Source organism: Salvia splendens, chromosome 16 (assembly GCF_004379255.2).
Source record: "Salvia splendens isolate huo1 chromosome 16, SspV2, whole genome shotgun sequence".
Classification (NCBI taxonomy): domain Eukaryota; kingdom Viridiplantae; phylum Streptophyta; class Magnoliopsida; order Lamiales; family Lamiaceae; genus Salvia; species Salvia splendens.
The window spans coordinates 25,584,580-25,600,130 of NC_056047.1; the positions used below are offsets into that span (position 1 = coordinate 25,584,580).

Genomic DNA, 15,551 nt, shown 5'->3' on the forward strand with positions numbered 1-15,551 from the left:
TTCATTATTGTACTTTAATTGAATTAATTCTATATGAATCAATTTTATCATTGCATACATGAACGTTAATGGATATATGTGTATATATGTAGTCAAAGGGGTATGTTATATTGCTAACTCATCTTTAAATTGTTATCTACAACTAAATGATAGCCATTAGATTTTTAAATTAAAGGCCAAGATCATTCAACCTTGAGTATCAATATCATGCACAAAAATATCAATTAGAGTATTAATGTCAATTAAAAACAAATTAGTTATAACTAATTTTTAAAAAATATTCCAAAACCTTAAATGCATATAACTATATCGATTTAAATTATTTTTCCGCATAGCAAATATCAAATTAAAGATAATTTTATAAGGATTCCAACGAGATCCAACATGCATATGTTTCGATGTCAAAATTTGATAAAATTTTCGTAAATATTCATAAATTTCGTTAACAGCTTTATATCAATACACATCACATAATATGTCAATACAATGCTTGTACAATGTCAAAATGAAATTGTATTGACATTATCATGTCTTTGCGTTGATGTATTTCATACATTGTATTGACATTGTGTTTCTAAAATGCTTTTAATCTACAGTTTGGACACTTCTGCATGCCCGTTGCTCTGTAGGTGATACGGAGTAGAAAGACGGTGGTGCACTCCGTATTTTTTCATAAGGGCCTCCATTGTTCGGTTCAGAAATGCGTTCCCTGGTATGAAATGACTGCCCTCAGCACTCCATATCGGCTGAAAATATTGGCCTTAAGAAATTTCGTGACCTCCTTTGCTTCACATGTAGCAGTCGCCTTAGCCTCTATCTATTTTGATACATAGTCGACTTCCACTAGTATGTAAGCATTGCCGTAGGAAGACGGGATTAGACCAATGAAGTCCATCCCCCAGACATTAAACACTTCACAGACGATCACTGGGACCTGAGGTATCTCATCAGGAGTGGAGATTCCCCCAGTCTGTTGGCAGCGGCTGCAATTCTGGCAGAACTCATAAGCGTCCTTGTTCAACGAGGGCCAGTAAAATCCGCTATCTAAAACCTTCCGAGCTTTCTTCCTTGGCCCAAAATGACCTCCACATGCCAGTGCATGGCAATGATTTAAGACGTATCTTTGCTCCCATTCGGGGACACATCGTCCCAAAAATAGTACTTGGCTTCACTTTTAATTTTCATCCTTTGGGCCCGGGAAACTTCTGGTGCACTAGGAAGCTCTCCTGTGACTAAGAAATTTACCAGATCCACGAACCAAATTTCTTCATTCAGCTTATGTTTCTCTTTCTCTGAACCTCACGGGCCTGTTACTGCTAACACTTCTGACCACTTAATCGGTCTAGAGGATCCCCCGACATAGTAGAGATGTTCCTCGGGGAATTCATCAGATATAGCTTCCTCCGTGTCTCCTTGAAATATCCTGCTTAGATGATCAACCACTTTGTTCTCCGTCCCCTTCTTGTCCCTCACTTCCCAGTCAAATTCTTGTAGTAACAACACCCATAGGATTAGTCTTGGCTTAGACACTTTCTTCGCCAACATGTACTTAATAGTTGCGTGATCAGTTAATACTATCACCCTCGACCCAAGTAGATATGGTTGGAACTTCTCAAACGAATACACAACAGCTAGCATTTCTTTCTCCGCGGTGTCGTAATTCTTCTGGGCCTGGTTGAGAGTCTTCGAGGCGTAGAAAATTACGTAGCTCTTTCCATCAATCCTTTGACCTAGTACTGCTCCGACTGCAAAGTCACTGGCATCGCACATCACCTCGAAGGGGTGATTCCAGTCTGGAGCTCTGATTATCGGGGTTGTTACAAGCTTATCCTTCAAGGCTGATACATGCCTCGTCAAAGACAAAATCGACATCATTCTATAGGAGGCGGGTAAGTGGTTGCGCGATCTTCTCAAAATCCTTTATGAACCTTCCGTAAAAACCCGCATGGCCTAAGAATCCTCTCACTTCCTTGTGACTTGTCGGATAAGGTAGCTTCGAGATTACATCCACTTTCACCTTGTCGAATTGGATTCCTCTCTCAGATACAACATTGCCCAGGACAATTCCCTCTGGGACCATAAAATGACACTTCTCGAAGTTAAGGACGAGGTTCTTCTCTTGACACCTTCTCAGAACAACATCCAGATGACCCAAGCACGACTTAAAAGAATCTCCGTAGACAGTGAAGTCTTCCATGAAGATTTCTATACACTCTTCTAACAGGTCGGAGAAAATGCTCATCATACACCTTTGGAAAGTTCCAGGTGCATTGCATAGGCCTAAGGGCATTTTCCTATACGCATACGTGCCAAAAGGGCAAGTGAATGTTGTTGTGTCTTGATCATCTTGGTCGACGTAAATCTGGAAGTAGCCATTGTAACCTTCAAGAAAACAAAAGCATTGTTTCCCGGCTAACCTCTCCAATATTTGGCCAATGAAAGGCAGGGGGAAGTGGTCATTCCCAGTGGCTGTATTCAACTTCCGGTAGTCGATACACATTCTCCATCCCGTGACTAATCGCATGGGTACAAGCTCATTCTTCTCATTCTTCACCACCTGTATACCCGACTTCTTTGGCACTATGTCAATCGGACTAACCTACTCACTATCTGGGATTGAGTAGATGATTCCCAAGGACATTAACTTTAGAACTTCCTTCAAGACTTCCTCTCTCATGTTCGGGTTCAGTTTCCTCTGCGAATCCTGGCAGGCCTTTGCGCCTTCTTCCAAGCGAATATGATGCATACAGAGGTCGGGACTGATTCCCACTAGGTCAGATAGAGTCCACCCTATGGCTTTCTTGTTTCTCCTGCTCACTTCCAGTAACTCATTTTCTTGTTCCTGGGTCAAGTTGCTATTGACGATCACAGGGAATGTCTCGTTCTCCTCCAAATAAGCATACTTTAGACCTGGTGGCAGTGTCTTTAACTCCTTCTTTGGCGAACTTGTCTCCTGGGGCAGTGGATTCTTTTCCATTTCCTTGGTGATTAATCCTTCAAGTCCTGGCAATTTTTCCAAACTAGCCACCTGGGCTGACCCCCTTGACCTGGCGGATTCAGGACTCTTACAGAATTCTATAATCGCCTCTGCTAGTTCTTCATCTGTCAACTCTAGAGTGTTCATGACCTCACACCATCCTGCTACCTCTCTATCAATAGAATGGCTTAACTATGAATTGTCAATATGTTCATGCATTAATTCAGTCTCAAGATATTCTTGGACAAAGGGGTTAATGATATCCACAGCATGACGATTTTCCACATCTAAAGGTTTTTTCATTGCTTCATCAATATTGAAAGTGAATTTCTCCCCATGATAGTCTAGACAAATTGTTCCATCAAAAACACCAATTATAGTCTTAGCGGTGCGTAGGAATGGTCTACCTAAAAGCACTCTGCTAGACTCAGCAGATTCATTTTCACTCATCCTAATCACATGGAAATCAGTGGATACAAGAAATCATGCACCTTAACTATCACATTTTCCAGCACACCCTCTGGACTAATGCTTGACCTATCCGCTAACTGGATCACCACATTCGTATCAATGATTCTTACTCCTACCAACTTCTTATAGATGCAAAGCAGTAAAACATTTATTGATGCTCCTAGGTCACACATAACGTGCTCAATTCTAATGTCCCCAATTGAAATGGGAAGAGTGAACACACTTGGGTCAGTGCGTTTTGACGGCATCATCCGCTTCTGAATCACCGCTGACACAGTTTCTCCGATCACTATTTTGCCATTGGGTTTAGTCTTCCCAGCGATAAATTCCTTGATGAACTTGCTGAGCAGAGGCCACTTCAGAACATGTAGGAATGGTAGGTTGATTTCCAGCTTGCCGAAGATTTCCATGAAGTCTACTGGATCATCTTTCTTTTTTCTGACTTCCCCTAGGTAGGGAAAGGGCTTCACTTGTTTGACCGTGTTGCTGGAATATCCCTTAGATGACTCTCCAGTCTCTTTCCTCATGTCTTCAACCTCCACCAAGTTCCTGGGTCTAGGAAAAACGGGTCAGCCATTCGGGGTACTGGTTTCCCCAAGTCTCCGATCTGGATATCATCCTCCGTTTTAGCTTCCCCTATTTCAACTTCCCCTATTTCAGTGTCTTCCTTTTGTGGGGTTGGGTTATCATTTTCCTGCTCACCACAGGCGATGTTCTGTCATCAATTTTCATTGTCGGGCCTTTATACTCTCATCCAGACCTAAGGGTGATTTGACTGATGTTCGCCCTGTCCGGTGGCTTGAATGTGGCAGGAATCTGTCCTTCGTTCTCGCGCATTTCACTTAGGAAAGTCGCGATCTGAGATAACAGCTTCGCCAGCATGTTCATAGCTGCCTTGTGCTCAACTTAAGCATCCTGAAGCTTATGTACCACATCATTGTTGGAATGCATATTATTCCGCATGTGCTGTCGTGAGCTGACCAAATCGTTCACCATCTAATTGAGGCTCTACAAGTGTCTGGAGTTTGGGTGACTAGTATTCGGTCCTTGATGGTGGTTTGGTCCATGTCCCTGATTTGGACGAAATCTACCCTGATGACTCGACCCTTGATACCCTTCATTGAGGCTCTTCATTGATTGTTGTTGTATTGATGACTCGACCCTTGATACTTTTGATTCCCTTGGTAATTGGGCTGAGGGTTTTGGTTGTTGCCCTGGTAATTCCTTTAGTGTGGTGGCACATAGGAGTTTGCTGGATTGTTCTGATTCCTATTGACCCAGTTAGATTGGTCCCCCTGATTTCGGTTGCCCCAATTGTTCTGTTCCTCTTAGTTTCTGCCTGACCAGTTAGGTTGCCGCTCCTGAGGGTTCGAATAGTTGGTGTTCTACTGCTGGGGTGGTAGATTCGGGTCATTATCAGACCATCTAAAGTTTGGGTGGTCCCTTCATGTGGTTTTCTTTTCTTCCCTGGGTTCCAACTTCCATTCGAATTCCAGCTTCCCATCGAATTTACCTGAGCTTGAAATTCTCCCTCCCCCGGGTGGACCATAGTAGGGTTGAGTTTGCATTTCCTCTGGAATTGGTGCTTACACCTTCTCTGGTGGGGCCGGCTGATTGTTCTTCTTTATAGCACTCAAGAGTGCTTTCTCTAATCTGTCCATTCGGGCCTCCACCTTCTCGTCGCCCTAATCTATGATTGAATTAGCTGATCCTCTTCTGAGAATGGCACGCGGCTGATCATACGTCTTCTTTGCCTCAATTAATCTTCCTAGAATCTCTCTGGCTTAGCTCACACACTTCTTAGTGAAATTTCCCCCGCTCGAGGAGTTCATCAAATCCTTGGACTCGGGATTCACCACTTCATAGAAAATGTTGTAGACCTCTGCTTCGACCATTCGGTTGTTAGGACATGAGTCTAGCAGCCCTTTGTCAATGTCCCTACCTTGGTTCAAGTGGTCGTATATCCAGAGCGGGAAATACTTACTGGATTCATCATTGTTTTGCGTCAAGCCTTTGTTTAATCTCACCATTTCCATCAACATCCCAAAACTATATACATCAGCCTTGTAAGACACTGTGCCAATACATCTATTGATAAGTTCAGGAGCAACGTACCCTATGGTTCCTCTAGCAGCTGTCAATGTCACTGACTCCTTGTTTGAGGCACATAATTTTGCCAACCCAAAATCTGATATTTTTGGGATGAACTTATCATCAAGAAGTATATTATGAGGTTTGATGTCAAAATGTAAGATCTGGATGTCACAACCATGGTGCAAATACTCAATCCCTCGAGCCACTTGAACTGCAATCTTAAATTTCATATCCCATTTCAATGAAAGTGTTTTTTCTCGATTGAAGATGTACTTGTCAAGGGAACCATTTGGCATGAAATCAAAAATAAAGGCACGCTTGGATCTTTCAGCACAATATGCAACAAGCTGGACAACATTTACATGATGGATCCTCCCAATAGTTGCTATTTCATTAATGAAGTCTTTCCCGTTTGCTCCGAATTTTCTGAGCAATTTGACTGCTACAAGATGGCCACTTCGGAGCTTTCCCATGTAAACATATCCGAACCCGCCTTGGCCTACTTTATCTTTGAAATTTTTAGTCATCTTCTTTATGTCCGAATAGGAATACCTAATTGGAGCGAGTTTGTTGTCACTTTGTAGGTATGACTCTACTCCCTCGAAAGAGGACAAACGCCTTCTCCGGAATTTGTTGATCAAAAACCAGAATATCAAAGGAGATATGATTATCCTTGGTGCCAAGATGATAATGCCGATGATGGCTGAGATAACATGAAAAAACAAGACCATGTACATTTAGTAACAATGCCAAAAAACTTGTGCTAAAACAGTTTCACAGCAACTTGCATGAAGTAAAAATGAGGAAACGAATGCAAATTATAATATTAAAATGGTAATTCAACATAAATATAGATCTCACCAGGAAACTCGAGTTCATCAACTTCATTTGGGACGTTGTAATAAAAATTTGGCTGTACACGTATACCAGCTATATACATAATAAAAAAAAACATGAATTTGCTAGTACAAGACGTGATGATCAAATTACTCATCTTAGAAAGAGAAATGAATGTAAAGATTCTTACAGCTGTGGATGTAAATAAGAAAGAAAAGCATGATTATGAAAATTGGGTTTAATGCTGTGGTTAAACAAACTGAAGATTTTCTGTGACACAAAATTAGAAGTTGTATCAATCAGTCTTCTCCATTGTGATGGCAATGAGAGTATGAGACTTAAGTGCGTACCTATAATTACCACATAACTCACGACAGAGGCTGCAGATATATATACACAAAAAAGGAGACAGGATTAACAATGTTGAAATTCAAAGTCATCTGATCACTAAATTTAGAGAGTGTACCATAGAATGTAATGTAATCAGTTTCTTAGTAGTCTGCGAATTACAAAGAAACCTTTGAGAACTTAAGAGAGGCAGCTTAACAAAAAAATGAAATTGATGATTCTTACATTCTTGAGTTAATGAGAGTACTAATAGATAAGTAATTCCGATGATGATAGTAAAAGGAAGGCTTACCCCTGCGATTATGAAAACTGATAGTATTTCTTTCACAAAATTAGATCTTTTTTTGACTGATGTGACAAAATTGATGAAATACTATGCCGTTAGAATTCCAAAGTGTGAATCCTTACGAGTAGGTCCCAAGAAGAGTTTTTCTGCATTTTCAAAATTCAAAAGCGTTTAATTATAAGTGATGTAATATATTGTGAATTGTTGTTCACCGTAGCACCATGAGCAGAAGAGGAGATCATACCCATACAAGAGAGATTGATGAATTTCTGGGAGTGAAACATTATTCTGATCTATGAATCCCCTGCACGATGTCGCGAGCTTTAGATCTAATCGACACATATGTGGTATCTCTGAGGCCGTGAACGCGTACATATCTAAGTTTGGGATGCGATAAATTAGAGGCACAAACTTGAGTAATATCTTTATAGAGTGAAGAACTGTTAAACGGAATGGGGCAGCTAATAAAGGTAACCGACCAATCCTCAAAGTAAAGATGAGGAATATAGTACGGCAAATCAGGACTAGTGTAGAGCAATGAGTCGTATGAGGAATGGATAAGCGAAGAGCAGATTGTATCATTGTTTATGGAAGCATCAACCACCCTAATAGTGATGGATTGGTAGTTGATATCTTTGAGATAGTATTTGATACAATTTAGATAGAGGAAGGTGAGATCGTTAGTTCGAATTTGGGATGGCCGCAGTGGAGCAGGAAGAAGAAGGACAACTTCTGCTGGGGTCGGTCTTGAGGCGGAAAGAATTGATTATACTGCTGACAGGCAGAAGGACTGGACTTGTTTGCATCAGCAGAATGGAAGAAATGGAATGAGATCATCAAAGTGGTGAGGAAGATTATGAGCTTCTTCTGAGTTGTGATCATGGCTGGATAATGTAACTCACCTACCAATATTTGTAACCTCATACTAACACAAACACAAACTCTAATTGTATAGCAAATCAGTTGCTACATTTTCCAAATTTTACATACACTACTTTCCAATGCTGCTGGATAATTTTAATGTGGCTGTCATTATTAGGTGGAGTTATTCATTTTGGACAGACTAAGTCAATGATCATAGGCTTTATTACTTTAAATGAAGTCAACGAGTCAATGGTGATAGTTGATTGCTAGGTACATGACATATTAAGGTTTATACTCCATCATTCCAAAAAAAATAGTGTTATATGTGGATGATATTTCAATGAAAAATTGATAAAATTAGAGAGAATGAACAAAATTAGGTAAGTAAGAGAAATAGAGCAAAAAGTGGGTAAAGTATTAGAAAGAAAATTTCTATTTTTAGAAATTGGATTATTTTTTATGGTCATCCAAATGGCAAAATGAGACTATTTTTGTGGACGAAGGGAGAGATCTAAGACTATGTACGTCATAGTTTTGTTTTTATATTAAAATACCCTCTTTTCTTAGTTTTTAAATTTAAATTAATGCATAAATTACATTTTATAATTTGAATAAAAGTAAAATATCTATATACAAGTTTTTGTTAATTATAGAGCCTAAAATATCTTCTACCATGTTTAGGATTTGTTTCCTTGAAGTATATTTCCTTGTGATAGATTTATTCCTTAAAAGATATTTTCTTATGGAATATGTTTCCTAGTTTGACTAGAATTAGGGCTCTCTAGTTACTTATAAATAGAGGTGCTCCCTCATTGTTAAATCATCCTGAAATTATATAGTGAAATCCCTGGCTTGGCATCGCCCCCAGACGTAGATACACATTGTATCGAAGTGGGTAAACAACTTCTTGTGTTCATTCTCTTTCATATTCGTGATTGCCTGTGTTTATTTCCCAACAACTGGTATCAAGAGCCTAGGGTTTAAGAGGCAGAAATCACGATGGGGATCGACGAGAAAATTGTTGTAGAGAAGTTCGATGGATCTGATTTCGGATTTTGGAAGATGCAAATTGAGGATTACCTGTACGGTAAAGATCTCTGGAAGCCTTTAAAAACCAAACCCGAAAAGATGGAACATGAGGATTGGGAGCTGCTGGACAGAAAAGCGATGAGCGCGATTAGGCTATCGTTGTCCAAGGATGTGGCTTATCACACGAATGCAGCAAAGTCGACAAAGGAGATGATAAAGATCTTGGAGGACATGTATCAAAAACCATCAACGGCAAACAAGGTACATCTGATTAGACGATTGTTTAATTTTAGAATGCAAGAGGGAAAGCTGGTGCAACAACATCTCAACGAGTTCAACATGATTACTTCGCAACTGAACTCGGTTAATATAAAATTCGATGATGAAATTCGTGCCCTGATTTTGCTATCGTCTCTGCCTGAGAGTTGGGCTGGCACAGTGACAGCAGTTACTGCTGCAAAGACAAAACTAACAGTTGACAGAGTAAGAGATCTGATGATTGGTGAGGAAGTTCGCCGGAGAGAATCAGGATCTTCTACTTCGGGATCAGCACTGAATACAGAACAGAGAGGCAGATCGAAGGGAAAGCAAAATCGTGGAAGATCAAATTCCAGAGGAAGGAGTCAATCCAAGAAGGATTTGGATAAAGTTAAATGCTGGAATTGTGATGAGTTTGGGCATTTTAGAAATCAATGTGAGGCACCGAAGAAGTATAAGAATAAGGATCAGAAGGACAAGAAGACAGCAAACGCTACCATGTTTGATGACGATGGCGAGGCGTTGGTCTTGAGCGTCAGTAGTCCAATGGAATCGTGGGTATTGGATTCTGGGGCGTCGTTTCACTCCTGCAGCAATGTGGAGATAATGGAAGACTACGTTTCTGGCGATTTTGGGAAGGTACATCTGGCTGATGACGAGCCCTTAGATATCGTGGGAAAGGGAAACGTGAAGGTAGTGACGTCCAATGGATCCGTAATAAAGCTGAATGGAGTCAGACACATTCCTGGATTGCAGAGAAGTTTGATTTCGATTGGGCAGCTTGATGTAGAAGGGTACACCGTGACGTTTGGCTGCAACAATTGGAAGATTACCAAGGGAGCTATGATAGTAGCTCGAGGTAAGAAGGAGGGTACGTTGTATACCACAACTAACTCCAAAGATTGCATTGATATTGCAAGTGAGGCAAATAATGCAGATTTGTGGCACTGTCGTCTTGGCCACATGAGCGAGAAAGGGATGAAGATAATATGCTCAAGAGGTTTACTGCCTGGCTTGAAAACTGTTGAAGTTGGCCTGTGCGAGGATTGCGTGTTTGGGAAACAGAAAAGGGTGAGTTTCTCAAGAGGAGGCAGAAAATTGAAGACACAGAAGTTGGAGATGGTCCACACTGATCTATGGGGACCAGCACCTGTGAAGTCCCTAGGAGGCTCTGAATATTATATGACTTTCATCGACGACTCTACTCGAAAGCTATGGGTTTATTTTCTGAAGAGTAAATCCGATGCGTTTGACACTTTTCAGGAAATGGAAAGCCCTTGTTGAAACTGAAACCGGGATGAAGGTGAAGTGTCTAAGATCCGATAATGGAGGAGAATATGAACTTGCAAAGTTCAAGGAATTCTGCGCCGAGAATGGAATCCGCATGGAGAAAACTGTGAAAGGAACTCCACAGCAGAATGGAATCGCAGAGCGCATGAACAGAACGTTGAATGAGCGAGCAAGATGCATGAGGTTGAAAAGTGGATTGCCAAAGGGTTTTTGGGCAGATGCAGTCAACACAGCTGCATTCCTAATTAATAGAGGTCCATCAGTTCCCTTGGAGTTTCGGATACCCGAGGAGGTTTGGACAGGAAAAGAGGTAAATCTATCTTTCCTACGCATCTTTGGTTGTGTTGCTTATGCTCATGTTAGTTCCGTTGAGAGAAGTAAGTTGGATGCTAAATCTATTAAGTGTACGTTCATTGGTTATGGAGGCGATGAGTTCGGTTATAGACTCTGGGATGAGCAGAACCGTAAGGTTATTCGCAGTAGAGATGTCATCTTCAATGAACAGGTATTTTACAAGGATAGATTGGAGGCGTCAAGTCCCAGCAGTTCTGAGCCACAAGTGGTCGAGCTAGACATCTCAAACTCGAGTGGGAGCAAGGAGAGTCAGAATGCTGAAGAGGTGCTTGAAGAAGAACCAAGCACTCCACCACCGACTATTCCGCTGCCTAAATCGACTAGAGAGCGACGTGCACCTGATAGGTACTCGCCCTCTAATTTCTATTTATTACTTACTGATGGTGGTGAGCCCGAGTGTTATGCAGAGGCAGGAGAAGGCCCTGATAAACGAAGGTGGAAAATTGCCATGGATGACGAGTTTGCCTCTCTTCTCCTAAATGGCACATGGGAGCTTGTGGAACTTCCTAAAGGGAAAAAGGCATTGCATTGCAAGTGGGTCTATCGAATCAAAGGTGAAGCTGATGGTAGCAAGCGCTACAAGGCTAGGCTGGTTGTCAAGGGATTTGAGCAACGATACGGTATTGATTATACAGATGTGTTCACTCCTGTTGTGAAACTAACTACTATTCGTTTAGTGTTGAGTATGGTAGTTGCAGAAAATCTATTGTTACATCAGATGGATGTAAAGACGGCATTCCTTCATGGTGATTTGGAGGATGAGTTGTACATGACACAGCCTGAAGGATTCATAGTAAAAGGAATGGAAAACCTTGTATGCAAGTTGAAGAAGAGCTTGTATGGTTTAAAGCAAGCTCCAAAGCAGTGGTACAAGAAGTTTGATGGATTCATGATGGAGATTGGCTATAAAAGATGCTACGCTGACCATTGTTGTTACTACAAGCGGTTTGACAAGAGCTATCTTATTCTGTTATTATATGTTGATGATATGTTGATCGCAAGAGGTGATCAAAAGGAGATGGATAAGTTGAAAAGGCAATTGTCTGAACGATTCTCCATGAAAGATCTTGGAGAGGCTAATCAAATTTTGGGCATGAGAATCGAGCGTGACAAGGCGGCAGGAAAATTGTATCTTTCGCAAGCTGCTTACATTGGTAAGGTTTTGGAAAGATTCAACATGGATAATTCGAAGCCAGTAAGTGTGCCTTTAGGCAGTCACTTTAAGCTGTCGAAGAAGGAGTCGCCGAGTACAAAAGAAGAACGTGCTGAAATGAAGAAAATTCCTTATGCTTCAGCAATTGGCAGTATTATGTATGCAATGGTGTGTACGAGGCCTGATATTGCACAAGCAGTGGGAGTAGTGAGCCGGTTCATGGGTGATCCGGGCAAGCAACATTGGGAAGCAGTTAAATGGATCCTTCGATACTTGAGAGGTACTACAGAAAGCGTCTTATGTTTCAATGGCAAGAATGTTGAGCTGGCAGGTTATGTGGATGCAGACTTGGCGTCCAATGATCTTGATGGGAGAAGAAGCACAACCGGGTATGTATTTACTTATGGTGGTACTGCTATTTCATGGACTTCTAAGTTGCAGAAGACTGTTGCTTTGTCTACTACGGAGGCTGAATATGTAGCTGCGACAGAGGCAAGCAAGGAGATGGTGTGGTTGCAGAGTTTCTTAGATGAACTTGGGAAGGAGAACAAGAGTAGCATACTCTACAGTGATAGTCAGAGTGCTATTTTCTTGGCGAAGAATCCAGCTTTTCATTCTAGGATAAAGCATGTGGAGTTGAAATATCATTACATCCGACACCTAGTGGAGATGAAAATCCTGCAACTTGTGAAGATACTTGGAAGTGAGAATCCTGCAGACATGTTTACTAAGGTGGTGACCTTAGAGAAATTGAAGCTATGCATAGCTTCAATTGGCCTTGGAACTTGAAGAGAGGGTTTGTTTCCTTGAAGTATATTTCCTTGTGATAGATTTATTCCTTAAGAGATATTTTCTTATGGAATATGTTTCCTAGTTTGACTAGAATTAGGGCTCTCTAGTTACTTATAAATAGAGGTGCTCCCTCATTGTTAAATCATCCTGAAATTATATAGTGAAATCCCTGGCTTGGCATCGCCCCCAGACGTAGATACACATTGTATCGAACTGGGTAAACAACTTCTTGTGTTCATTCTCTTTCATATTCGTGATTGCCTGTGTTTATTTCCCAACAGTTTTTACATTCATGACAAAAGTATTTATTGACTTTAAAACTTAACAAAACAAATCGCATTAGAGTAACTATTAGAGCAATTCATTTACGAAAAACTAAGCATCAATTGAATACAAAAGATGGCGCAGAAAATATAGAGATTTTTTTATTGATGTACTATTTCATTTTATTATTATATATCTAATAAAGTAGAAAAGATAAAATATCAGATAAAATAAAAATTAATTTTTACCAACAGAAGAAATGGATCCCAAAAATGAATTAAAAGTAAGTGACCTTGAGAAGGAATGGGTAAGAGCATCCCCATCCATACTCTTGCCAAAGAGCATGGATGTGGGCCCGGACCCATATTTATTAATATTTTACTCACGGAAGATGCTCTTCCGTAAGAGCACAATACCCATATCTATGCTCTTCCGCAAGAGCATGCTCAAGGGTCCCACCATTCCATTATTCAATTTAAATACTTCAATTACTAAAAACATATCCACAATATTAAAATGCATTAAAAATACCCGATACCATTACAAATTACTAAATTATTAAAAATTACAGTACATAATTAAAATCCTAAAAATTAAAAATTACATAATTAAAATCCTAAAAATTGAGATTGAGAGTGTTGTTTGGTTAGCGTCATTTTTTTGTGTTTGAAATGAGAGTATTTATCGATGAAAGTATGAATTTTAGGGTAAAAATAATGAAAAAATAAATTAAAAGTGTGGAAAAATGGATATATTTTATTAGGAAGTGGAAAAATATTTTTTTTATTAAATCTGAATTTTTCAGATTTTTTGAATTTTTAAAAATAAAAATAAAAAATGATAAACCAACGGCCAACCAGAGCATGTCACGTCGGCTGCTCGTGCTCTTGCCGTTGGCATGGACGTGCTCTGTGCATAGAGTAGGGTCGTGCCGTCGGGAAGAGTACAACGGCGGACACAGGTGTGCTCTTGCCGACGGCCTAGATGGTGCTCTTGCCAAGAGCACCGTTGGGGTTGCTCTAATTAATTCAAATATGGTAATTAATAAATTAAGAAAGTGGTATTATGTGAGTTAAGTGAATATTAAATTAATAAAGTAGACTAAATAATAAAATACTAGAAAAAAAATAAATTTTAATTTTTATTAAGGCAAAGATGGGGAAAATAAAGCTGGAGTTCGTCGAGAGGCTCTAATGTCATATTGTTGTGAGATTCATCGTCGTCACACTAGATCACGAGCCATAGTGTCTAAGGTGTGCCATTGACAAGAATGGTGCGGCATTATAGTGCACGTACAGTTGGTGTCACATTCACACCATTATTTAAATACATTTTTTTGACTCTTAATACATACTCTATCCGTCCACAAAAATAATTTATTTTATAGTCGGTACAGATTTTTAATAAGAAATTGATAAAGTAAGATAAATGAGAAGAAAGGTAGGTAAAGTATGAAAGATAAAAGAAAAAGTAAGACCAAAATTGATCCTGAACATATGCTCATTTTATAATTTTGGTCTTAAACTTTATCTTTTGAATTTTTGCATCCATAACATTTCAAATCGGATCACAATTGGTCATGGGCTAACTGTTCCGTTAGTTTTTTAACGGTCAATGGATTTAATCTCGATTTTGGCCAAATTGAATTGTTAATTATCATTTTCTACTCCCTAATTATGTTCTTAATTATTTTAATAAATATTCATTTAAAATAGGGTCAGTGCATTTCTTCTCGCAGTCGACGGTGCAGCTGCTGCCGCCGTAGCCGTAGCTCTTCGCAAATCGTGTTTCCCACTTTTATTTGATAAAATTCGTTTTAACGGCACCACAGCCGAGAATCCGCCACCGTCGCCCTCAACACTGTCACATTCTTCCCCGGCAGGTAGAAATCAGGAAAAACGCCGTAGCCGAGCATTACTCTGTCGACTGTCGTGGTAAACATTTACGGAGCTTTCCTTCAAATAGTAGCACGAACTCAGACACCACAACAAATGTCAAGTTCCATATCATGTCGAGAAACAGAAAGGGCCTAGAATAGCCACAATCACCACCAGCATCCTCGCCATTGCTGTAAATTTCAGGTTCCACATCAATCATGACTTGATTTTGATCAGAGTTGGCGGATGTTCTGGTAAAAGGGCGTGAGAATGAGGTGGCTATGGAAGTTCTAGCAAACCCCACATCGCTGCCGCTGAGTAAAAGTGATAGGACTAAGAATCCTATCGTAGCAGAGAGTACTTCGAGCAACCTGTAATTCTCAAACTTGAAGAACAAAAGCGGCGAGAGAAGAGAGATATTGAAAACTAGGGTTGAGACAAAAAGAGTATTTTATTACTTTAATTCTCAAAGGATTCGATCTTTGAGAATCAAGAAGAAAACCCGAAAAGATTTGACTCTATCTTGCTATAAAATAATCGTTCCAAAAAAAAGGTAAAAAGAACATAAATTAAAGGAAATAATCAAAAACAAATCTTCATGCATTAGTGAGACACGTAATCGCGGTATTTCGTTGGCTTCGGTGCATTCCTCTTCGG

General features: G+C 40.0%; 1 protein-coding gene across 4 annotated transcripts; it reads right to left on the bottom strand.

The window, feature by feature from the left end:
* Window positions 1–576: 576 nt before the first annotated feature.
* On the bottom strand, window positions 577–7,981 carry LOC121771385 (rust resistance kinase Lr10-like). Of its 4 annotated transcripts, XM_042168170.1 has the most exons (6): window positions 7,258–7,981; window positions 7,020–7,159; window positions 6,730–6,759; window positions 6,570–6,649; window positions 6,404–6,472; window positions 577–6,245 (listed from the first exon to the last, which is right to left on the bottom strand). In XM_042168170.1, exons 4-6 carry the CDS (start codon window positions 6,598–6,600, stop codon window positions 5,233–5,235), a joined length of 1,113 nt encoding a protein of 370 aa, XP_042024104.1. In that variant the 5' UTR covers window positions 6,601–6,649; window positions 6,730–6,759; window positions 7,020–7,159; window positions 7,258–7,981; the 3' UTR covers window positions 577–5,232. The 4 variants fall into 4 exon arrangements, with proteins under 4 accessions (XP_042024104.1, XP_042024102.1, XP_042024103.1 ...); XM_042168168.1 differs by having other exon boundaries at window positions 6,404–6,649; XM_042168169.1 differs by having other exon boundaries at window positions 6,730–7,159.
* Between the last annotated feature and the right edge of the window lie 7,570 nt (window positions 7,982–15,551).